The following is a 26,106-nucleotide window of genomic DNA, read 5'->3' as shown; positions in this document are numbered from 1 at the left end:
AAAAAAAAAAAAAAAGGTGTCTCTTCCTACCTCTGTGCTAATCTGGCTTTAACCAGCTCTAAGCAAATGTACAAAATGTTTTTAGATGTTAAATAACTGTTGTATTGCTATGGTGTATAGGACTTTAGTAACAATCTTGTTGCATTGCCTGGAGGAAAAAGGGGAATTCAGTACTAAGCAGAAACACGGTGAACTTCAGATACTCGATGATCCATCCCTTCTCCCAGGCAACTCCTTCTACCTAGTATCCAACATAGCTGAACCCAAGTCGGTTTGAAAATCCCCCCTTTAAAGCTCTAGTAAAATCAGCATGTTCAGCCCTTCTGTCTTCTATAACCTTAACTGGGCCTTACTTTCCCCACTGGCTACTCTTCCTTGTATAGCCACACATTTCAAATCAAGTTTTATATGGCATTTTCAGTTTTTTGCCCAGACTCTCTTTAACATCCCACTGTCTGGATTTCGTAAATGCTAGTCAATTGAAACAAACTTTTTCAGGGTATCTAGTTACATTCTAATTGCTAAGTTCAATGTTATTCTTACTATTTTTTCCCCCAAGCTCAATGAAAAGATCTTTAACTTTGATGAGAAGGCCATTGGGTGCCTTTCTTTGAGAGGAAGAATGTGAATGAAAACAAGATGGACGGTTTTCCAAGACTGGAAGAAATGGGAGTACACTAATTGTTCTAGAAATAGGACTTTGTCTGATTCTTGTGGTAATATTTTTTCCCATACTTATTCCATGAAGAGTTTAAGAGATGGAGCAGTTATTACTAACCAAAATGGGTCTATGGGTCTATTAAATAATTTACTCTTTACACTAGAAATAGAATGAATCTTCTAGGAAGAGCTTCCAGAAATTTGTATTGCTTGAGTTTCTTCCTTTAAAGGTCAGTTCCCAGCTAAGGAACCTCTAATTATTCAATCTGTCAGCCCTGCGGCTACCCTCTAGTATCTGCGCGCTGTGACATGTCTGAGTTGCTTAAGGGAGAGAGAAATTCTTGACCTACATAACTAATGAGTAAAAATGTAATGCAAATGGTGTTGAGAAGTTTTCCTGCTTTGGAATCCCTGATAGCTACTGAAGTGCTGAGTATTATTTTTCTTTGAGATTATGCTTTTCTTTCACGGACAGAGAGTTCTCTGTACAAATTTTAGAGAAGCCACAGCTCCTCATCCGCTCTCCAACATTTCTCTTCTCCAGCTGTCAGCTTGAATTGCAAAGGTTGGAACTTCTGGGACATGCCTTTCTTTGGGCTAAATAGGCGTCTAGACCCCCTGACGCTGCGTCTAACTTACAAGTGCTTGCTTTCTTCTGCTGTGTTATGAGCCTGGAACCCTCAAGGTTTGCTGTCTGCTGAGCCCGGGTAGTAACCCCCTTTCTTCCCCCAGACCATCAAGCCTTCCGACATCGCGACAGTCCGCACGCTGGGCCGCCCCCCGCACCTCATCATGCGGATCATGGACTGCGTGCTGCTGCTCTTTCAGAGGAGGGTCAATGCGGTGAAAGTTGACCTGGAAAAAAGCTGTACAATTCCATCTTGGCAGGAATCCTTAAAACTGATGACTGCAGGGAACTTTCTTCAGAACTTACAGGTTGGTAGTTCAGTTATAGTGGGTTAGGAGAGGTCTCCGTCTTCCCTGGAGTAGACGAGTCCCCTTCTGAAAAGGACTTACTCTCCGTTCACATCTTTTTTTTTTTTTTTTTTTTTTTTTTTTTTAATTTTTTTATTTTTTATTGACTTTGTAATAATATTACATTAAAAATATATATGTGAGGTCCCATTCAACCCCACCCCCCCCACCCCCCCTCTCCGCCCCCCCAACAACACTCGTTCCCATCATCATGACACATCCATTGGATTTGGTAAGTACATCTTTGGGCACCTCTGCACCTCATATACATTGGTTCACATCATGGCCCATACTCTCCTCTATTCCATCATGTAGGCCCTGTGAGGATTTACAATGTCCGGTGATTACCTCTGAAGCACCATCCAGGGCAGCTCCATGTCCCTAAGACGCCTCCACCTCTCATCTCTTCCTGCCTTTCCCCATACCCTTTGTCCATTATGTCCACTTTTCCCAATCCAATGCCACCTCTTCTATGTGGACACTGGATTGGTTGTGTCCATTGCACCTTTATGTCAAGAGGAGGGTCAGATTCCACCTGGATGCTGGATGCAATCCTCCCATTTTCAGTTGTAATCACTCTAGGCTCCATGGTGTGGTGGTTGTCCTTCTTTATCTTTCAAATATAAGGCATGATTAACATGAGTGCTTTTCCTAACAGGTTCTAGGAATACTAAAATATCATCAGTGGTTTAAAAGATCTAAAAAGTTAAAAAAAAATTGTCGGTTTCAGGAGACAATATATATGTGCATGTAATATATATGCAGATAAATCTGTTTTTTATATGTGTATATAAAATAAAAATTAAATCTGTTTTTTATATGTGTATATAAAATAAAAATTACTAACAATATATTTATACTTTCCAAGCCTTAGTAGTTTTTTTTTTTTAAAAGATTTATTTATTTATTTCTCTCCCCTTCCCCACCCACCTGGTTGTCTGTTCTGTGTCCATTTGCTACGTCTTCTTTGTCCGCTTCTGTTGTTGTCCAGAGCAGGGGAATCTGTGTTTCTTTTTGTTGCCTCATCTTGTTGTGTCAGCTCTCCGTGTGGGCGGCGCCATTCCTGGGAAGGCTGCACTTTGTTTTGCACTGTGCAGCTCTCCTTACAGGGCGCACTCCTTGCGTGTGGGCATCAGTACTGCGCATGGGCCAGCTCCACACGGGTGAAGGAGGCCCAGGGTCCAAACCGCAGACCTCCCATGTGACAGATGGACGCCCCAATCACTGGGCCAAGTCCGCCACCAGGAGTAGTTTTTGAGTATTAATTGTGATCTTTTTAATTTTACAACTGAGATATAACATTTATAGTAAATGCACACATTTTACATGTACAGCCTGATCTATATTTGCATATGTATATTACTTTTAACACAGAATACAAGATATAGGATATTTCCAGATGTCAGAAATCTTTCTTTCTTGTGCCCTAACTCAGTCTAACCTCTATTTTGCTCATTAGTTTGTCTATTTTGAATGTCACATAAATGAAATTATATAGTATGAAATCTTTTGTTTTGAACTTTTCTTTAACCATGTCTGTAAGATTCATTCTTTTTGCCTGGGACAGTATTTCCTCTTTCTTTTGTTTTTTCTTTTCTTTTTCCATTGCTGTGTAGTTTTCCAGTGTATGGCTATGCAGTGGTATGTGGTAGATACTTAACAACTGGTTCTCTAAGGGAAAGAAAAAAAAATCTGATTTGAAACATTTTCCAATTTCCATGACTTAAATACCACCACTTTGGCCAATTTCAAGCTACCTATGTAATGTTGCTGAATGCAGAGTCGGGAAAACGGGCTCAGTCACACACCATTAAATAGTATTTCCATTATATAGAGAAAATAGATGTAAATAACCTCAAAAACACAAATGATAGTAAAATGCAGTAAAATATGTAGAAAATGATGAGTTTTGAGTCTATTTTTGTTTAATTTTAATTTATTTAATTGAAAAATTATATAATTTAATTTTTAATGACTGTTTAACAACCAGCTTGTAAAATTCCTGAAAATTTAACAATTGTGTCTTATGAGCCCATATGAACCAGGATCAGTGTGAAACACTGTAAGGTTGCTTCATTTGTATTATTGATGGATATTTTGGTTATTGTAGTTTTTTGGATATTATGAAGAAAGTTGCTAAGAATATTGATATATAGTACCTCTGTGGGCATGTAGATGCCTTTTTCTTGGCTATATTTTCAGGAGCAGAATTGCTGGGTCACAGGTGAGGAATTCAATCACCTTTAGTAGATAATGCCAAAGAGTTTTCAAAAATACCTGTATCATTTTAGACATTCACCAGTAGCATGTGAGTTGCATTACATCTTCACCGTATTCTAATTTTAGCTTTGCTGATAAGTTTGCAGTCCTGTCTTAATGTGAGTTTAATTTGCAATTCTCAGATGATTAATGAGGCTGAAGAACTTTTCATAGGTTTATAAGCCTTTAGGAAATGGTCTTTGGAGAGCACCTGTTCAGATATCTTACTCCTTTAAAAATTGTTTTCTTATTATTTTTTAGAATTTCTTTGTGTTTAGGATATAAATACTTTTTGTCATTTCTGTTTGTAAATCTCTTTTCTGACTTTTGGACTGAAATGTTCAGTAATTTAATACTATCTTTTGATAAACAGAAGTTCTAAATTTCAGTGTAGTCTAGTTTATCAATATTTTCTAACTCTAAGGTTAGTATTTTCTGTGTTCTGTTTAGGAAATTTTTGCCCACCACCAAGGCAGAATAAATTTTCCTATGTTTTCTTCTAAAATTTTTATTATTTTATCTTTCACATTTATATCTACAATCCACCTGTAATTCAATTTTATGTATGTTGAAAGGTAAGGAATCATGATTAATTTGACATGGATATCATATGGATATTCTGTTGATGTAGCATCATTTATTTAAAAGATCATTGTTTCTCTACTGTTTTGTAGTACTGGGTCTGTCACAACTCAAATGCCACAAACATGAGTGAATCTCTGACTTCTATGCCATTGGCCTATTTGTCAATTTTCACACCATTGCCATATTGTCTTAGTTTTTGTAACTTTATATCATCTTGATGTTTGTTAATATAAGTCCTCCGACTTGGTTCTTTATCTTCAAGATTGTCTTAGGTATTCTTGAGCCTTTGAGTTTTCATGTACATTTTAGAATCAGTATGTAAGTTTCCACTAAAATCATTATAGGTTTTTAAAAATGGGAATTTTATTGAATATATGGATAAATTTGGAAAGAATTGACATACTTATATATTGAATTATTTATAAAAATGTGATGTATTTGTCCATTTATTTAAATCTTTTCTAATTTTCTCAGTATGTGTTCTAGAATTTAGTGTAGATATCTGTACATCTTTCATTAGATTTCTTCCTAAGTATTCAATGATTTTTTGGATACTATTGTATATGGCTCATTTTAAAAATTTTCTAATTGTTTCTTGCAAATAAGTAAAAATACTTTTTAAAATAAAATTTTATTGATGTATATCATTCATCCATGAACATATATAAACAATAAGTGTATAGTAAAATTTGTGGATTTACAAAACAAACATGCATAGCATCATACAAGGCTCTCTACATTACCCTATCATCAACTCGCATTGTTGTGAAACATTTGTTACAAACTATGCAAGAGCATCATCAAAATATTACCACTGGGAAGATGGCATTGGAGTAAGCAGGCAGGGCTCAACTTTCTTACAAAAACAATGGAAAAAGGGGCAAAAGCTGTCTGAGGGACCTGCTTTGGGGGTCAGCAGACAAGGATAGTGCTACTAAACTCTGAAAAGGATGAGGGACAGAGAAATGAAATATTTGAAACAACAAATGTGAGTTACCAAACCCTGTGGCATCTGGGAAAGGCTCCTATCCCCCAAACTCAAAATACTAAGCTGGGCTAAAATGCCTGGCTTATTGCAGCCAACTGAGAGGGTCATAGGCATCACCCTCCCTGTTAACTATTACAAGGGTAAAGGGAGTGAGAGTTGGGAGGCTTCTCTTCCATGAATTCAGCCAGCAGAGCCTGCTTTGAATCTTGGCTCTGACCAGACCAAATCATAGGCACCATATGCTGGCCAGACTGGAAATTGCGTGGACAAAAACCACATTTAGGTCTAGCAACCCAAATTTCTGGGAGAAAATCTGTGCCCCATTAATGAGTCCCTAGGCCAATTTTGATAATTAAGTGGGGCAATTTTGGAGACTTAGAATAAGTGGAACCAAATATCAAAGAAGAGCTGCAGAAAAAAAATAAGCGAAAGAGAAAATGTTCATCAGAGTAAATTCACAACATATTCAGATATCAAGACATCAGCAAAAAATTACAAGCCATACTAGGAAACAGGAAGAGATGGCCCTGATAAAGAAACAAACCACATATCCTGAAGAGATTCAAGATTTAAGACAATGAATCAATGATAATCACACAATTCCCCTAAGTCAATTTGAAGAAATGAAAGAAAATATGACTAAATAAATAAAGGATATTAAGAAGACACTGGGTAAACATAAAGAACAATTTGGAAGGCTGCAAAGAAAAGTAATAGAACTTATGAGAATGAAAAACATGATGGATGAGATTAAAAATACTTTAGAGGCACATCAGAGCAGATTTGAATTGCTTGAAGACAGAATTAATGATTTCAAAGACAGAACATCTGAACTGGAAAAGCCAGACCAGAAAGAGAAGAAAGTGGAAAAAAATGGAACAGGGTCTTAGGGAATTGAATGACAGCATGAAACACACAAACATATGCATTACTGGTGTCCCAGAAGGAGAAGAGAATGAAAGTGGTAGAAAGGATTTGAGGAAATAATGACTGAAAACTTCCCAACCCTTATGAAAGACATAAAGATCACTATCTAAGAAGGAAAATACACACCAAACAGAATATATCAAATAAACCCACCCCAAGACACCTCTTCTTCATAATGACAAATATCAGAGATAAAGAGGATTCTGAAAGCAGCAAGAGTAAAAGCAAAGCATCACCTACAAGGGAAACTTGATAAGATTAACTGCAGACCTTTCATCAGAAACTGTGGATGGGGAAGAAGAAAGTGGTATGATGTATTTAAGGTACTGAAAGAGAAAAACTGCCAGCCAAGCATTCTGTATCTAGTGAAACTGTTCTTAAAAAATGAGGTGAGTTCAGTCTTCACAGATGACCAAAAATGGATAGAATTTGTTAATAAAAGACTAGAATTACAAGATATACTAAAGGGTGTGCTGCACACTAAAAGCAAAAAAATTAGGGCGATAGACTTGGAGGAGAGGGCAGAAAGGAAAATTATTAAGAAGGGTAAATTAAAGTGTAAAAGTCAAATAGTAGTAAGATAGGACAATAGAAAGCCAAAGCACAAAATGGATGAAGTAAGTAATGCCTTTAAAGTAATGACATTGAATGTTAATCACTTGAACTCAGCAATCAAAAGACATAGGCTGATAGAATGGATAAAAAAATATAAGCCATCTATATGCTGTCAATAAGAGACTCACCTCAGACATAAGGATACAACCAGGTTAAAAGTGAAAGTTTGGAAAATGATATTCAATGCAAATAGTAATCAAAAAGAGCTGGAGTAGTGATACTACTATCACACAAAATAGACTTTAAATGCAAAACTGTTGTAAGGGATGAAGAAGGTCATTATATATTAATGAAAGAGGCAATTCATCAAGAAGAAATAACTGTACCAAATATTTATGCACCTAACCTGAGTACCCCAAGATACATGAGGCACATACTGGCAAAGCTGAAGGGAGAAATAGATGTCTCTACAAAAATAGTTGAAGACTTGAATACACCACTCTCAGTATTGGATAGAACATCTGGACAGAGGATAAATAAAGAAACAGAGAGCTTGAATAATATGATAAATGAATTAGACTGAACAGACATATATAGAGCATTTATCTCCAAAAGAGCAGGGAACATTCTTTTCAAGCATTCATGGATTCTTCTTCAGGATAGACCATATGTTGGGCCACCAAAAAAGACTCAATGAATTTAAAAAGATTGAAATTATACAAAACACTAATCTCATCAAAATGGAATGAAGCTGGAAATCAATAATGAATGGAAAAAGGGAAAATTCATCAATATGTGGAGATTAAATAACACACTTAAATAACCGTTAAGTCAAAAAAGATATTGCAAGAGAATTAAGTCAATATCTTGAGACAAATGAAAATGAGAACACAACATATCAAAGCCTATGGGACACTGCAAAGGGGGAAACTTATAGGCCTTAATGCTTACTTTAAAAAAGAAGAAAGAGTTAAAATTGAAGATCTAACTTTACACTAGAAAAAGAACAGCAAACTAATTCCAAACCAAACTGAAGGAAAGAAATAGTAAAGATCAGAGCAGAAATAAATGAAATAAAAATCAAAAGAACAATAGAATCATCAAAGGTTGATTCTTTAAGACAAACCATTAGCTAGACTGACAAAAAAAAAAAAAAAAGAAAAAAGGGAAGACACAAATAAAATCAGAAGCTAGATTATGTAGGTGAAATGGACAAATTCCTGGAAACACACAAACCACCTATCCTGACCCCAGAAGAAATAGAAGACCTCTACAAACAAATCATCAGTAAAGAGGTTGAAACAGTCCAATAACCTACCAAAGATGAGAAGCCCAGGTCCAGATGGCTTCACAGGTGAATTCTACCAATCATTGAATGATGAACTAATACCATTCTTGCTCAAGGTCTTTCAAAAAACTGAACATGAAAGAATGCTACCAAACTCATTTTGTGAAGGCAACATCAGCCTAATACGAAATCCCGAACTAGATAAAGATAGTAAAATTAGAGACAAATATCCCTAATGATTAGAGATGCAAAAAATCATCAATAAAATACTTGTAAACAGAATAAAAAGCACATTAAAAGAATCATACATCACAATTAAGTGGGTTTTATCCCAGGTATACAAGGGTGATTCAACACAAGAAAATCAATTAGTATAATACACCACATTGATAAATTGAAGAAGAAAAATCACATGATTCTCTCAATTCATGTAGAAAAGGCATTTGACAAAATACAGCATCCTTTCTTGATAAAAACACTCCAAAAGATAGAAATAGTAGGAAACTTGGTCAATATGGTAAAGTGCATATATGAAAAATCTACTCAGTGGTGAAAGACTGAAAACTTTTCCCCTGAGATCAGGAACAAGACAAGGATGCCCACTGTCAGTACTGTTATTCAGTATTATACTAGAAGTTCTAGCTAGAGCAATGAAGCTAGATAAAGAAATAAAAGAAACCCAAATCGGAAAAGAAGAAGTAAAACTTGCATTATTCACTGATGATATGATCCTATATCAAGAAAAATCCACAACAAAGCTAGTAAAACTAATAGACATGTTCAGCAAAGTGGCAGGATACAAGATTAATACACAACAGTTAATGTGCATTTACACACGTGTGTATTTACATATTACACTACTGACAAGCAATCTGAGGAAGAAATCAGAAAAAAATTCTATTTATAATGGCAACTAAAAGAATAAAATATTTATAAAAAAGTTAAACAGGACGAAAAGTACTTGTATTCAGAAAACTGTAAAACATTGGTAAAAGAAACTGAAGACTTAAATGAAAGGAAGGACATTTCATGTTCATGGATTGAAGACTAAATATTGTTAAGATATTAATTCTGTCCATACTCATTTACGGAGTCAACTTAGTCCCAATAAAACTTCCAACATCCTTTTTTTCAGAAATGGAAAAGCCAATTATCAAATTTATTTGGAAGGGTAAGGGCCCCTAAATAGCCAAAATTGTCTTAACAAAAAAAATAGAACAAAATTGTTGGAGAATTCTCACTACCTGACTTTAAAGCACATTACTTGGCTATAGTGCTCAAAACAGTACGGTACTGGTATAAAGACAGACAGATTCACCAGTGGAACTAAATTGATAACTGAGAAATAGACTCTAACATTTACAGTTCAGGTGATTTTTAACAAGAATTCTCAGCTGGGCCAGAACAGTCTATTCAACAAATAGTGCTGGGTGAACTGGATTTCCATATCCAAAAGAAAGAAGAGGATCCCTATCTCACACCTTACAAAAATTAACACAATGTGCATCAAGGACATAAATATAAAAGAGACAACCATAAAACCCCTAGAAGAAATTGTAGGAATACATCAAGATCTATTAGTAGGTGGTATTTTCTTAAACTTTACACCCAAAGCATGAGCAGCAAAAAAAAAAAAAAAAAAAAAAAAAGTGACTTCCTCAAAATTAAACACTTTTGCACCTAAAAGGACTTTGTCAAAAGGGTGAAAAGCAGCCTACTCAATGGGAGAAAATATTTAGTGATCACATATCTGCTAAGGGGTTGATATCTATGATATATAAAGAGATTATAAAACCCAACAATAAAAGGACAAACTACCCAATTAAAAATGGGCAAAAGACTTGAAAAGACAATTGTTCAAAGAAGAAACATAAATGGTGAAGATACATATGAAAAAATTGTTCAATGTCCCTATCAATTAGGGAAATGCAAATCAAAACTATAAATAAGATATCATTTCATTCCTATTAGACCGACCACTATTAAAAATTCAGAAAACTAAAAAAAAAATTCAGAAAACTGTAAGTGATGGAGAGATAGGAATGCTTATTCACTGTTGGTGGGAATGTAGAATGGTATTATCACTGTGGAGGACTGCTTGGCAGTTCGTAAGGAATTTGAATATAGACTTCTAATGACCCAGCAGTACCATTACTAGGTATACACCTAGAAGAACTGAGAGCAATGACACAAGCAGGCATCTGCATCCTGGTGATCACTGCAGCATTATTTATGATTGCCAAATTTGGAAACATTGCAGATGTCCATCAACTGATGAATGGATAAACAAATTGTGGTGTACATTCATGATGGAATATTATGCAGTTGTAAGAAGAAATGAAGTTGTGAAGCATATGACAACATGGATGAACCTGGAGGACATTATGTTGAGGGAAGCAAGTTAGACATATAAGGATAAATACTGTATGATTGCACTATTATGAACTAAATACATTGTGTAAACTTGTGGAGTTAATAATTAGAATATAGCTCTCATCAGAAAATAAAATGAGGGTAGAGAATGGAAAGCTGAGGGTTAATCTGTGAAGAATTGGTAAAAAGGTTGTTTGTAAATCTTTGGTAATGAATAGAAAATGTGAATTCACATCATAGTGTTTGTAACTAGCAGAGCTATTGTGTGGGTATGACAGCAGCTGAAAAGGTAAGTCCACGGTCATGTATCTTTCTAGTAAGAAACCCAAAAAATGTAACATGAAACTGTATAACAGTGAAACCTCATGTAAAATATGAATAGGGTGATATTACATTTGTAAGACTGTTTTTACAAAGTATAAATACAAATAAAGTAAAGAGACACAAACAGAATAGCTATGTACGACAGGGTAAGCATAGAAAGACTGAGAGGTGATGAGGCTTTTTTGTTTGTTTGCTTTTTGTTTATTATTATTATTGGCATAATGAAAATGCTCTAAAATTATTGAAATGATGAATTCACAACTCTGTGGTTAAAAAAAATACTATTGATTGTACACTTTGGATGGATTGTATGCTTTATTAATATGTATCAATAAAATTGATTTGTTTAAAAATATTACTACTAACTGTAGCCCATAACTCTCATTTGCTGTATTTCCCCCCCAACCCACCCAATTACTAACACTCTATATTGGTATTATGTATTTGTTATCATTCAGGAGAAAACGTTCTCATATTTACCCTGTCAACCACAATCCATCATCCACCACCGGATATTGGTATTATGTGTTTGTTATCATTCAGGAGTAAACATTCTCATATTTACCCTGTTAACCACACTCCATTATCCACCACTGGATTCCCTGTGTTGTACAGTTCCATGTTTTGTACAGTCCACTCAAAGTGTTACTCAGTGGCTCTCATTTTCATCACAGAGTTGTGCTGCCATTACCTCAGTCAATTTTAGAACATTTTCATTACTCCAAAAGGAAAAATCCCAATCTCCCTTATTCCCCCTATTTTTGTCCCTTAGTATTGAAAACATATCTTCCTGCCATTGCTGCAAACTACAGTATTACTGTTAACTGTCATCTGTAAGTTACATTAGTTGTATTTTCCTGTGTTGCACCATATGCTTAGCACTTTGTAAAAGAATAGCAATATTGTATTTATACTATTAACCACAATATTCATGAACCACCAAAACTGTTATACTTACACTATATTATGCTCTAGTTTCCCTTCAATTGACATTTATTTCCACATACTACCCCTTTTAGTCACAATCACATTTCTAAATCAGCAGTGTTAATTATAGTCATTATGCGTTACTTTCCACTCTATTCATTTCCACACTTTTACAATTAACCTTATTAATAATGCTACATACATTAAGAATTATTTCCCATTCTCAACCCACCTTCTATTTCCTAACAACCTATACTCTAGAGTTTACCTCCATGAGTTTACTCATCATTTTTAGTTCATATCAGTGAGACCATACAATATTTGTCCTTTTGTGTCTGGATTATTTCACTCAAATAATATCCTTTCAGTTCATCCATGTTGTAATATGTATCCCGATTTCATTTCTTTTTACAGCTAAAAACTATTGCATTGTGTGTATATACCACATTTTGTTTATCCATTCATTGGCTGATGGACACTTGTGTTGGTTCAATACTTTAGCAATTGTGAATAATGCTATGAACATTGGTGTACAAATGTCTGTTCACATCCTTGCTTTCAGCTGTTCTGAATATATTGCTAGTCCTAGGTTTGCTGGATCATATGGCAATTCTATATTCAGCTTTTTGAGGTACTGCCAAACTGTCTTTTACAGAGGCTGTACCATTCTACATTCCCACCAAAAGTGAAGGCATGTTCCTTTTTCTCCATATCTTTTTCAATATTTGTTGTTTCCTGTTTTTAAAATAATGGCCATATTGTTGTGGTTTGATCTGCATTTCCCTAATAGCCAGCGATGTTGAGCATTTTTTTCATGTGTGTTTTGGAATTTGTATTTCCTCTTTGGAAAAATGTCTATTCAAGTCTTATGCCCATTTTTTATTGGTTGCTTGTCTTTTTACCATTGAATTTTATGATCTCTTTATATAACATTGATTATCAAACTGTTATTGGATATGTAGTTTCCAATTATTTTCTCCCATTGAGTTCGCTGCCTTTTTTTTCTTCTTCTTTATTTTCTTTTAAATGTTACATCCAAAAAATATGAGGTCCCCATATACCACCACCCCCCTCACCCCACTCCTCCCAAATCAACAACCTCTTCCATCATTGTGGTACATTCACTGCACCTGTTGAATACATTTTGGAGCACTGCTGCACCACATGGACAGTGGTAGTCCACACTCTCCCCCAGTCCACCCAGTGGCCATGGCAGGACACACAATGTCCAGCATCTGTCCCTGAAGCACCACCCAGGACAACTCCAAATCCTGAAAATGCCCCCGCACCGTATTTCTTCTTCCCTCTCCCTACCATCAGCAGCTACCGTGACCACTTTTTCCACATCAATGTTACAATTTCTTCTATTACTAATCACAGTAGTTCCCCAACAGAACACCAGTAAGTCCACTCTAATCCATACTCTATTCCTCCATGCTGTGGACCCTGGGATGGTTATGTCCAGTCCCCCTCTACATCAAGATGGGGTTTAGATTCCACATGGATGATGGATACAATTCTCCTGCTTGCAGTTGTAGGCACTTTTGGCTCCATGGTGTGGTGGTTGACCTTCTTCATCTCCCTGTTAGCTGGCCAGGGTAAGTCCAGTAAACCAGAGGGTAGCAGTTGCAAGGCTGCTGAGGCTCAGGGCCTGACTGTAACATGGACAGTCCAGAGATTCAGGTCTTCTGAGTATATACCAACCCTAGCACCAACCACAGGTCCAATAAGAGTAACAGAAGAGGCATGTGTAGAAAGGTCATATCTGAGTCCAACTCCATCACACTCAGGAACACAAACTCCAAAGGGAGCCAACTGACATGGCACTGTACTCCAGAGTTATCTGCCATGACCATAGAACCTGTGGGCCTCTGTAGCCCCCAGGAGAACCAGTACCTGGGTTTCTATCTACTTTGGCTCTCTCTGGTACCCTTCTGAGGCGTGCGTAAGCGTTACCCCTCTGATGACCTCCTGACTCTTTTTTGGAGACTCATAGCCATATAAACTCATTTGTCCTTTCCATTTTCCCCTTTTATCCAAAGTCAAAAAGCAATTTTTAGCACCTGATATTACATGTAGGCTGAGATATTCTGCTGGTCTGAGTTGATCCTTTTATTCAAGGTCTTTTTCATCATCAGCTGATGCTTGGTAGTAATCCCTTGGCACCAGGGAGGCTTATGCCCAGGAGTCATATCCCATGTTGGGGGGAAGGTAATGCATTTACATGCTGAGTTTGGCTTACAGAGTGGCCACATTGAGCAACATGGAGGCTCTCAGGAGGTAACTCTTAGGCACCCTGAAGCTCTAGGCCTAGTTCATATTTCTGCTGTCTTTTTATTTTCTTGACAAAGTCTTTTGAAGAACAAAAGTGTTAAATTTTGAGGAGTTCTCATTTATCTATTTTTTTCTTTTGCTGCTCATGCTTTGGATATAAGGTTTAAGAAATTACTACCACCTACCACAAGATCTTGATGTTTTCCTACATTTTCTTTTAGGAGTTTCATGGTTGTGACAATTTCTGTTTAGGTCCTTGATTTAATTTGCTTTTAATTTTGTATAAAGTGTGAGATAGGAATCCTCTTTATTTTTTTTTTAATATGGATAACATTTGTTGAATAAACTGTTTTTGCCCCCTGGGAGAGCTTGAAAGGCTTGTCAAAAATTACCTGGGGGAGTGGATATGGTTCAAGTGGTTGAGCGTCCACCTCCCACATGGGAGGTCCCAGGTTCAGTTCCCGGTGCCTCCTGAAAAAACAAAAACAAACAACAAGCAAAAAAAACAAATGAAAAAAAAAAAAACTCAGGGAAGCTGATGTGGCTCAGTGGTTGATTGCCAGCTTCCCACATATGATGTCCTAGGTTCAGTCCCTGGCCCCCAGTACCTAAAAAAAAAGGAAATGCCCTGACCATAGATGTGAGGGTCTGTTTCTGAGTTTTCCATTTGGTTCCATTGGTGGAATCTGTCTGTTTTGATGCTAGTGCTATGTTGCTTTGTGTTTTTTTTTTTTTGTTTTTTTCACCACCATAGGTAAGAAATATGCTTTATTTTATTTATTTATTTATTTATTTCTCTCTCCTTACCCCCCCCCAGTTGTCTGCTCTCTGTGTCCATTTGCTGTGTATTCTTCTGTGACCGCTTCTATCCTTATCAGTGGTACCCAGTATCTGTGTTTCTTTTTGTTGTATCATCTTGTTGTGTCAGCACTCCATGTGTGCAGTGCCATTCTTGGGCAGGCTGCACTTTCTTTCACACTGGGTGGCTCTCCTTTTGGGGCACACTCCTTGCGTGTGGGGCTCCCCTACACAGGGGGACACCCCTGCATGGCAGGGCACTCCTTGCGTGCATCAGCACTGCGCATGGGCCAGCTCCACATGGGTCAAGGAGGCCCGGGGTTTGAACCGTGGACCTCCCATGTGGTAGACGGATGCCCTAACCACTGGGCCAAGTCCACTTCCCAGTAATATGCTTTAAAGTCAGGAAGTGAGAATCTTCCAATTTCATTCTTATTTTTAAAGATGTTTTTGGCTATTCAAAGGCCCTTATCCTTTCAAGTAAATTTGATAATATGCTTTTGCATTTCTGCAAAGCAGCTGTTGGAAGTTTCATTGGGATTGCATCGAATGTGTAAATCAGTTTTGGGGAGAACTGACATCTTAATGATCTTTAGTCTTCTAGTCCATGAACACGGAATGCATCGCCATTTATTTAAGTCTTCTTGGGGTTATTTTAGCAATGTTTTTTCTAGTTTCTGAATACAGGTCCTTTCTGTTCTTGGTTAAGTTTATTCCTAAATATTTGAATCTTTTAGTCGCTGTTATAAATGGATTTTTCCTGATTTCCTCCTCAGACTGCACATCAGTAGTGTATAGAAATGCTACTGACTTTTGTGTATTAATCTTGTATCCTGCCACTTTGCTGAACTCATCAATTAGTTTTACTAGCCCTATTGTGGATTTTTCATAATTTTCTAGATGTAGGATCATGTCATCAACAAATAGTGCAAGTTTTACTTCTTCCTTTCCTATTTGGGTTTCTTTTATTTTTTATCTAACCTCATTGCTCTAGAACTTCTACTACAACATTGAATTACAGTAATGACAGTGGGCATCCTTGTCTTGTTTCTGATCTCATTGGGGAAGCTTTCAGTCTTTCACCATTGAGTACAATGCTCACTATAGGTTTTTCATATATGCACTTTACCATATTGAGAAAGCTTCCTACTATTCTTATTTTTTGGAGTGTTTTTATCAATAAAGGATATGGTATTTTGTCAGATACCTTTACTGCATCAATCAAGATGATCACGTGATTTTTCTTCTTGAATTTATCAATGTGGTGTATTATACTAATTGATTTTTTTGCACCGAATCACCCTTTTATACCTGGGATAAAACCCACTTGATTGTGGTGCATAATTCTTTTAATGTACTTTTTAATTCTGTTTACAAGTATTTTGTTGAGGATTTTTTTGCATCTTTATTCACTAGGGATATTTGTCTGTAATTTTCTTTTTTCATAGTACCTTTATCTGGTTTTGGTATTTAGTATTAGGCTGTTGTTGGCTTCATAGATGAGTTTGGTAGCATTATTTCCTGTTCAGTTTTTTGGAAGAGCTTGAGCAAGATTGGTATTAAGTCATGTTTGAATGATTGGTAGAATTTACTTGTGAAGTCATCTGGTTTCAGGCTTTTCATCTTTGGGAGTTTTTTTTTTCTTTTTTTTTTTCATGATAGTTTCAATCTCTTTATTTGTGATCGGTTTGTAGTGGTCTTCTATTTCTTCTAGGGTCAATGTAGGTTGTTGGTGTATTTCTAGAAATTTGTCCACCTCATCTGTGTTGTCTAGTTTTCTGGTGTATATTTGTTCATAGTATCCTTTTATGATCTCTTTTATTTCTGGTGGGACAGTGGTAATGTCCCCCCTCTCATTTCTGAATTTATTTATTTGCATCTTCTCTCTTTTTTTAAGGGTTTGTCGATTTTCTGGGTCTTTTCAAAGAACCAACTTTTGGTTTTGTTGATTCCCTCTATTGTTTTTTTTCCTCAATTTCATTTGTTTCTGCTCTTGATCTTTATAATTTCTTTCCTTCAGCTTGATTTTTTTAGTTCTTCCAGGTGTGCAGTAAGGTCTTAAATTTTAGCTCTTCCTTATTTTTAATGTAAGCATTGAGGGCAGTAAATTTCCCTCTCAACACTGCCTTTGTTGTGCCCCATAAGTTTTGATATGTTGCGTTCTCATTTTCATTTGTCTCAAGATATTTACTGAATTCTCTTGCAATTTCTTTGACTCACTTATTATTTAAGAGGGTATTGTTTACCCTCCATATATTTATGAGTTTTTCCTTTTTCCATCTTTTATTGACTTCCAGCTTCATTGCTTTATGATCAGAGAAAGTGTTTAGTATAATTTGAATTAAAAAAAATTTTGAGGCCTAACATATGGTTTATCCTGGAGAAGTTCCATGAGTACCTGAAAAGAATGTATATCCTGCTGTTTTGGGATGTAATGCTCCATAAATATCTGTTAGGTCTAGTTCATTTATCATCTTATTCAAGCTCTCTTTTTCTTTATTTATCCTCTGTCCAGATGTTCTATCTAGTGACTGAGAGTTGTGTATTCACATTCCCAATTATATTATAGAGACATCTGTTTCTCCCTTCATCTTTGCCAGTGTGTGCCTCATGTATCTTTGGGTACTCAGGTTAGGTGCATAAATATTTGGTATAGTTATTTCTTCTTGGTGAATTGCCTTATATATATATATATATATATATATATATATATATATATATATATATATATATCTGTAGCAGTTTGATATGGTTTATGAATTTGAAAAATAGATATTGGATTATGTTTGTGAAATAATCTGTTCTTCTGGACATATTAGATTGGACTGCATTCAGAGGTCTCACTTTTATTTGATTAAATAATGATTAAGGCTTTGATTGGGCTATGTCAGTAGGGCATTGAGTCCCTGTCCCCTTGGTGGGTGGGAACTCCCAGAGAAAACCATACTGCAGAAGAAAAGGTTAGAGTTTTGATTCTGGAGCCTGGGAAGTAAGTGCACAGAGACACAAATTCATGAGAAGGCTCCATTAGACACAGCAGAGACCCCAGGAAGAGAGATGAGTCATTCATCTGATAGTTTATAGCTGGCCTTGTAGAGAGAGAGCAGAGCAGCAGAGCCCAGAACAAACAAGCCCTGGGAGAGAGACACGACTTGTCCCATCCTGTGGCTGAGACTGGAAGAAGCTGGGACTATGGAGCCTTAAGAGGGAGAGGAAGCCTGAACCATTGCAGATGTCAGCAGTCATCTTGCTCCCACACATGGCAACAGACTTTGGAGAGGGAAGTAACGTACACTTTATGGCCTGGTAACTGTAAGCTTTTACCCAAATAAATACCCTTTATAAATGCCAGCCAATTTCTGGTACTTTGCATCAGCACCCCTTTGGCTTACTAATAAAATATCTTTATTATTTCTTTCCTTCAGCTTGATTTGGGATTAATTTGTTCTTCATATAAATATATGACCTGCTTCATCCCTTTAACAGTTTTGCATTTAAAGTCTATTTTGTGTGAAATAGTATTGCTACTCTAGCTTTTTTTTTGGTTACTATTTGTGTGGATTATCTTTTCCTAAACTTTCAGTTTCAACCTGGTTGCATCCTTACTTCTGAGGTCAGTTTCTTATAGATAGCATATAGATGGTTCATATTTTTTTAATCTACTCTATCAGTCTATGTGTTTTGATTGGAGAGTTGAAGACATTAGCATTCAATGTTATTATTGTGAATGCATTACTTACTTCCTCCATTGTGTTCTTTGGCTGTATATAGTCATATCTTACTACTCTCTGACTTTATATCCTTTAATTTATCCTTCTTAATAATCTTCATTTCTTCTCCATGTCTCTTACCCTTGTTTTTTCCTTACAGGGAGCAGCACTCCCTTTAGGATCTCTTGTAATTCTATTTTTTTTGATAACACATCCTATCAGTTTTTGGTTTTTGAGGGACAGTTTTGCCAGATGCAGAATTCTTGGCTGGCAATTTTCCTCTTTCAGTATTTTAAATACATCATGTCATATCTTCTTGCCTCCATAATTTCTGATGAAAGATCGGCAGTTAATCTTATTGAAGTTCCCTTGTAAGTGATGCATTGCTTTTCTCTTGCTGCTTTCAGAATCCTCTCTTTATCTTTGATATTTGTCATTCTGAATAGTAGATGTCTCAGAGTAGGTCTTTTTGGATTTATTCTGTTTTGGGTATGTTGTCCTTCCTAGGTATTGATATTTATGTCTTTCATAGGGTTGGAAAATATTTGGTCATTATTTCCTTAAATATTTTTTTTGCCCCTTTTCTTTTCTCTGTGTTTGTGCATTTCTCTTGTCATTGAATTCCCTGAGAACCTGTTCCATTTTTCTCTTTCTATTCTCTTGTCTTTTCAAACTCAGGTGTTCTGTTCTTCATATCACTCGTTCTGCCTTTTATCAATTCAAATATGCTGTTATATGCCTCTAATGTATTTTTAATATCATCCATTGTGTCTTTCATTCCTATAAGTTCTGTTGCTTTTCTTTGCAGGCTTTCAAATTGTCCTTTTTGGTCACCAGTGCCTTCTTAATATCTTTATCTCTTTAGTCATATTTTCTTTTGAATTCTTTGAATTCATTTAGGAGAGTTGTATGGTTATCATTGGTTAGTTGTCTTAAATTCTTATCTCTTCAGAATATTTGGTTTGTTTCTTTGGCTCAGCCATTTCTTCTTGGTTCCTAGTATTTCTTAGTTTGGCTTATAATTTTTTGCTGATGTCTAGGTATCTGTATATGTTGGTGAATTCACTTTGATGATCATGGTCAATTTCTTTCTCTTGCCTAGTGTTTTTTTTTTTTTTTTTTTTTTTTAACAGCTCTTCTTTTATTTTTCATTAACTTATTCTTAGTCTTTAAAATTTCCCAGCTTAAGTTTCCAAAAGTAGGCTGGAGATTCATTAATAGGGTGCAGATTTTCTCCCCAGGGAACTTTTTTCTCCATGCAGTTTCCTCACTGGTCAGCAGATGGTGCTTGTCAGCAAATCTTTCCATGGAGGTTTTTTCTTTAACCTCAGCTTTCTAGTGTTTCTGGTCTGGCCAAAGCCGAGATTCAGAGTGAGCTCTGCTGGTCCTATTTACTGAAGAGAAGCCCTCCTACTCACCCTCCCTCTTCCCTTGAAACCGCTGACAGGGAGGAAGTTGTCTGTTTCCCCCTCAGTCAGCTGCAGTGAGCAAGGTTTTATCCAGGCTTAATGTCTTGAGGGTGGGGGATTGAATTCCTTCCTGGTTGCTGTGGGGTTTAATAACTAACATTTGTTGTTATTTTTTTTTCTCTGTCCTTCACCCTCCTGGGAACTGTATAGTACTGTCCTCATCTGCTGACCCCCAAAGCAGCTTCCTCAGACAGCTTTTGGCCCTTTATCATTATTTTTGTGAGACAGTTGAGCCTTGCCTGCCCACTCCAATACCATCTTCCTGGAACTCTAGTAAAAATACTTTTTGATATATTATTTTATATCCATTGACCTTGTTAAATTCACTTATTAATTCTAATAGGTGTTTTGTAGATTTTTTGGATTTTCTGTATTGCTTATTATATTGTCTGCCAATAATTGTTTAATCTCTTCCTTTCCTATCCTTATCCTTATCCCCTTCCCCAACCCCCTTTTTTTTTGCACTGTCTAGGACAATATAAAACAATGTTGAATAGAATTCCAGGGTGGATGCTTTCAATATTTTGCCAATATAGTTAATAATTTTGCTGTAGGTTTTTTAGTTGCAGTTGTCCATTAGCAAGAATAAAAAAGTTCCTTTATATTCCTAATTTGCTAAACATTTAAAAAATAAATATAAATTAGATGGGTTACATTGATGGACTTTCTAATGTAAAATCAACCCATTTCTCCTGGAATAAACCAACTCTTATTTATATATTATCCTTTTTATATATTGCTAGATTTGGTTTTACTGTTATTTTGTTCAGGACTCTACCATCTATGTTCACGAGAGTGTCTTGTAATATTTTGATTTTTGAAATGTCCTTGTAAGGTTTGGAAATTGAGGTTAACCTAGTGTCCCAAAACTCATAGGGAACGATTTACTTCTTTTCTATTATCTGGCAATGTTTGCATAAGATTGATTTTTTTTTTTTTTTTACTTTAGTGATTGATAGAATTTATCAGTGAAGTCAAATAGGTTTAAATGGATTCAATACTTTATAGACATATATTATTCAGATTTTTATTTCTTCTATCAGTTCTGATAAAATGTATTTTTTAATTAATTAATCCATTTCATCTAAACTTTAAATTCATTGTCATGAAATGACTTACATTACATAATGACTTTTATTGTGCCTTATGTTTCTTAAATTTTTTTTCCCTTTAGGTTTTTGTTCTACAGGAGATCATATTCCCACAAATCCTTGCTCCTTTGACAGAATTTTAAATGTTCTATGCAGTGTGTCTAGCTGTCCTTGGTGGGAGCATTGCTCTGTTACAACAGAGTTTGTTATACCTTGAATCAAAACTCTTTATTTGAAGGGTTTTAAGTGGAGGAGAAACATGCCTAGATTTACATTATAGATCGATCCTTCTGTTAGTTTTGTGGAAAATGTATCTAAGGAGGCAAAAGGCTGCAAGCTAGAATACTGTTTTCGAAAATATTGCAAAATTCCAGATGAGAGATCGGGAAGCTTTGAATTTTGAAGTGCGGCCACTGGAAGGAAACATCTCCAGGTCTTGGTTAGTTACTTGTTAAGGAATGAAGTATAAAGAGGAATGAAGGCCAAGTCTCAGGTCTCTGAGTTGGGTACTGGGTGCAAACAGTTGAGATTGAATATAGAGAAGGAAAATTGGGGTAGTTAAAGAACAAAATGTTTACCATTTTGAATTTCAATTGTTTCAAAACATCCAGGTGGAAGCTGGATATAGAAACCTAATGGTATGGAAGTTGACATACCTGTATTCATTAGCACATGGGTGAAAGAGTAGATGGAATCACAGGAGGAGAGGGAGAATATTAGTGGGTGGGACTCTGAAGAATACTAAATATAAGAGACTAGAAGAAAGGGGAGTGGCACATATGGAAGAATCACATTATCAGAGATGTGTGGAGAGAGGACCGAGAGAGTAAAATGAAGAAGACCAAGGAGTTGAGAGTTTTAAAAATGAAGATGGATCAAAAGTAAGAAAAGGAATATTGGGAGTGGGCAAGCCAGACTGTAGTGGGCTGAGGTACAAATGTAGGCAACCAATTGGGAATAACTAATCTACAACAATTTCCCAAGCTATGTTAATTCTACCTTCCATTCAGTTTTGAATTCAGTGTTGGTCAAGTGACTTCTATGGTTAAAGCATCTTACAAAGCACTTTGGAGCATCATGTCTATAACAATAAGTATCTTATGGAACTACTGAGACATCCAGATTTGTCCCAGACAATTATAATGTAAGAAACTATGAAGAGCCACGATGGAGGAACAACATGCTCTTTGAGTAGAAAGGAGTTTGTGATTAACAGTGTGGGGTATGGAATGGCCATGGTGGCATTAACAGTGTGGGGTATGGAATGGCCATGGTGGCAGTTGGCACTCAAAAAGGTTTTCACAGAAAAATGTGCAAACAGAACTGGATTTTGAATAGAATTCAGGCAGGTGATGCTGGTCTCCTGCCCTGTTTACTTGGTGGCAAAGCCCATGCTCTTGGAAACTTCCTGGCTTTTTGTCTTTGAGCCACCATCTTCTTTCTATTTCTCCCAGACTTTTCTTCTGGCTTTGCAATTTTTGAAGTCTCAAAAAAGAAAGTTGAGTTAAAAACAGTCTGAATGAATGTATGTTCCACCCTACATTATACATTTTATGGGAAGACTTGTTTCACTGAATTATTTATGTGCTACATATTTCTTTTGATTTTGAAGACATTTAATCATCTTCTTTTAAATGATCAAACACCATTTTAAAAGGTCTAATTTTATTGTCTGGTCAGTCTTCCTTTTGGATGCATTAAGACATTCTTAATCTATTTCTGTTACTACTTTTAAATTTTATCCCCACAGAAGATAATGATTCTTTCATAATCTTGATAGTTCTGTGATTAAAAATTAATTCACCATCCTCAAGGTCTAATGTCCAAGTTATTATCTTCACATTTCAGGTGAGTTTAATAGAATCTCTGTCTGAATATATTTAGTTGCTGCTAAGTGCTAAATATAAATGCTAAATATAAATATATGCAGGCTGAATATACCTGTATTTGTTTCTCATCAATGATTGTGTGTGTTTGTAATTCACCTGTTTAGGATTAATGACATAAAAAATTATTGCTTTGGAAGTTCTAATAACCATATTATGTTCATCATCTAAATAATTTTCTATTTCTCTTGAATCCCAGAACATTTCTTCAGTGTTATTTCTTGTCTATAGAAGAAAAAGTATTTTCTGACAGATTTCCTTGTTGTCACTCCTTATTGTGTTAATATGTGCAGGACTTTTGCAAAGTTATGATGAACTATGATGTTATTTGTCCATCTTTGGCTTTTCAGTAATTTCAAACTGAATGGTTAACATGTATATAATGACTTCATGAAAAGAAGTATTTTTTTAAAATTTTACCCCTTTCTTCCATAGCAATTTCCTAAAGACACAATCAATGAAGAAGTGATAGAATTTTTGAATCCTTACTTTGAGATGGCAGATTATAACATCGAGACCGCTCAACGCGTGTGTGGGAATGTGGCTGGTCTCTGCTCCTGGACCAAAGCCATGGCTTCCTTCTTTTCTACAAACAAAGAAGTGTTACCTCTGAAGGTAAGCCTCCAAGGTTAAGCATCTGTAGGTCAACCACTCTTATCTTTTCACCATCGCAGGAGCATGTTCAACGTCACGTGTTATTGTACTCAAGTCCACAGGGAGAACTAGTGACAGAAAGGGCAAGCTTGGGATATTTCTTCTTTGTCATTATGCTTTGATGACAACTGCATGAGCTTTTAAGCATGGACTCTTTAGAAAGAGCCTATGCCCATTCTGGGTTGCTGCATATATTTCTTCCACAATGTCAATTGAAATAAAAACCACAGAAACTTACTGCACAGGATCTCCTGATGACCAAAATTTCCTGCCAGGAAAGCCTATGAGTTGGTGGCTAGAAAATGCCTAAAGCTGGTCTTGGTTGCAGGGTGTGAGATATTAACAACCCTTCCCTCCCTTTGTCCTCCAGGAAGGAAATTGAATATCATGTATGTGTTCTTTAATGTGACTTTGAGACTATGCCTTGTATTTCCCTTTTAGTAATTGCATTTTAATCTCATTCACGTACACAACTCATCTCTCAGTCTTCAGCAAATAGAAAGTCAAGTACAGTTTTTGAAAATGGGAAACTGTTGTCTTATTAGAGATTGATTGCTTAGTTTGCTCTTGTGTAAGTCTGATCTCTCTCAGCTGCCAAATAAAATCTACCTACATTGTAACCTACCCAAGAAAAATTAATAAGCATGATTAAAAAAGAAGGAAGATAGGAATAGAGTTGCAAGTCCCATTTTATTTTCTAATTGTTACCATACCAGGACCACTTTTCCAGTAACTGAGGCTCTTGGGGTCCTGGAGCAACTTAAAAGAACAGAGTCTCATTTGGCTCAGAGAATTTTAGGACAAATGATGTCATACGCTTGTCGCTATGAACACTGGGACCATTCAAGACTCCAGTGAAGCTCAAAAATAGGCATGATGATATTGACTGAATTAGAACCCCTTTATCAAATGGAAGGTACAGGGGAACCTTTGCAAATCTTTCCCATGGGTGATCCTCCATAGTGTCTTAAAGATAACTACTGTGGCATTCACCGAGGTTAGTTTTTGTTCTGTTGCAATTATTTTGAAAATGGGAGCAGAAGTCATTTTAAAAAAAGGACATTTTGAACAAGTTGACGTAAGAACAATGAAATGCCCCCCTCCATGTTTAATACTTTCCACAGTCTAGCCTCCACCCAGTCTCAGGACACTCTGGAGCGGACAGTAGGATGTCACGGGAACATCAATAGGAGAAGGGAGGCCATTTTTCTTGCCCCTGGAGTCTTACTTCTGTTTCTGTCCCAGGAGGTGCCCTCCTGTAATTTTATGGCCACCTTGTATTTTGGAACATGCAACTTGTCAGATCTGCCTTAATGTCAGGAAAAGACATGCAGTTGCATAGATCCTGCATATTCGCTTGAGTATGGGGAAATAGTAATACAGGAAGACGAAGGGAGTGCGGGTTATCACTGGGCTTCTCTGCTTAATATATTGCAAAATACAGACCAACTTCACTTATTTTTGGAGGGGCTTTGCTGGCAGATGTCTGCTTCTTAAGTGAGCAAGGAACAAGGACACACTCTAAACTCCAATTCAACAATAAAGCAACAGAATCACTGATCGGCCTTTCTCTTTCATCTTGCAATCCCTATAGCTGGACCAAGGGACCCCTAGTAGTGAACAAATGAAAGTAAATATTCACTACAACAATGAACAATGTAGATCCTGTTCGTGGTAGTAGAATATCACTTTGAAAAGTGTATGGAAATTGTTAAATATCAATTCCTATAAACAGATTATTTAAAATAATACAACCTTAAATACTGAACATGCATAGTAACGATAATAGCATTTCTATTGCTTTGCTAGGGCTTCCATAACAAACGACCACAAACTGGGTGACTTAAAGCAACAGGTGTTAATGCTCCTTGAGTTCAAGGTGCCGGCAGGGTCGACCTTCCTCTGAAGGTTCTAGGGAAGAGCCCCTCTCTGCCTCTCCCAGCTGCAGGTGGCTCCTTGTCATCCTTGGTGGTCCTTGGTTTTAGCCGCGCCGCTCTGTACTGTCTCTGTCTTTGTGTGGTGTCTTCCCTTATGCCTCTTTGTTGTTAGGTGTCCTCTTCTCTTCCTGTAAGGACACAAGTACTATTGGATTTAGGGCCCACCCCAAGCCACTATGACCTCATTTTCCTAAGTAATGACACCTGCAATGGCCCTATTTCCAAATAAGCTCACATTCTGAGGTTTCTGGTGAAAATGAATTTTTGGAGACCACTATTAAATCTAGAACAACACCTATTTATTGAGCTCTTGTTTTGTGCTAGTTATCAGCCTTGGGTTTTTATATATGCTATCTTATTTCACCCTCACATGCAAAAAATACAAGAAGTAATTTTTTCAATTTGTTTAATGGGGAAACTGGGGTT

At 36.3% G+C, this 26,106-nt stretch overlaps 1 protein-coding gene across 1 annotated transcript in view; it reads left to right on the top strand.

The window, feature by feature from the left end:
* The window catches only part of DNAH5 (dynein axonemal heavy chain 5), a 272,686-nt gene that overhangs the window by 180,613 nt on the left and 65,967 nt on the right, over positions 1-26,106 (top strand). Inside the window, exons 59-60 of the mRNA XM_058306977.1 lie at positions 1,393-1,596; positions 23,525-23,704. Of these exons, the coding sequence (XP_058162960.1) occupies positions 1,393-1,596; positions 23,525-23,704 (384 nt within the window). The remainder of the gene's footprint in view (positions 1-1,392; positions 1,597-23,524; positions 23,705-26,106) is intronic.

This window comes from Dasypus novemcinctus, chromosome 2, assembly GCF_030445035.2.
Source record: "Dasypus novemcinctus isolate mDasNov1 chromosome 2, mDasNov1.1.hap2, whole genome shotgun sequence".
In the NCBI taxonomy this organism is placed as follows: Eukaryota; Metazoa; Chordata; class Mammalia; order Cingulata; family Dasypodidae; genus Dasypus; species Dasypus novemcinctus.
Note: the sequence above shows the minus strand (reverse complement) of the source record. Positions and strands in the feature narration are given on the sequence as shown.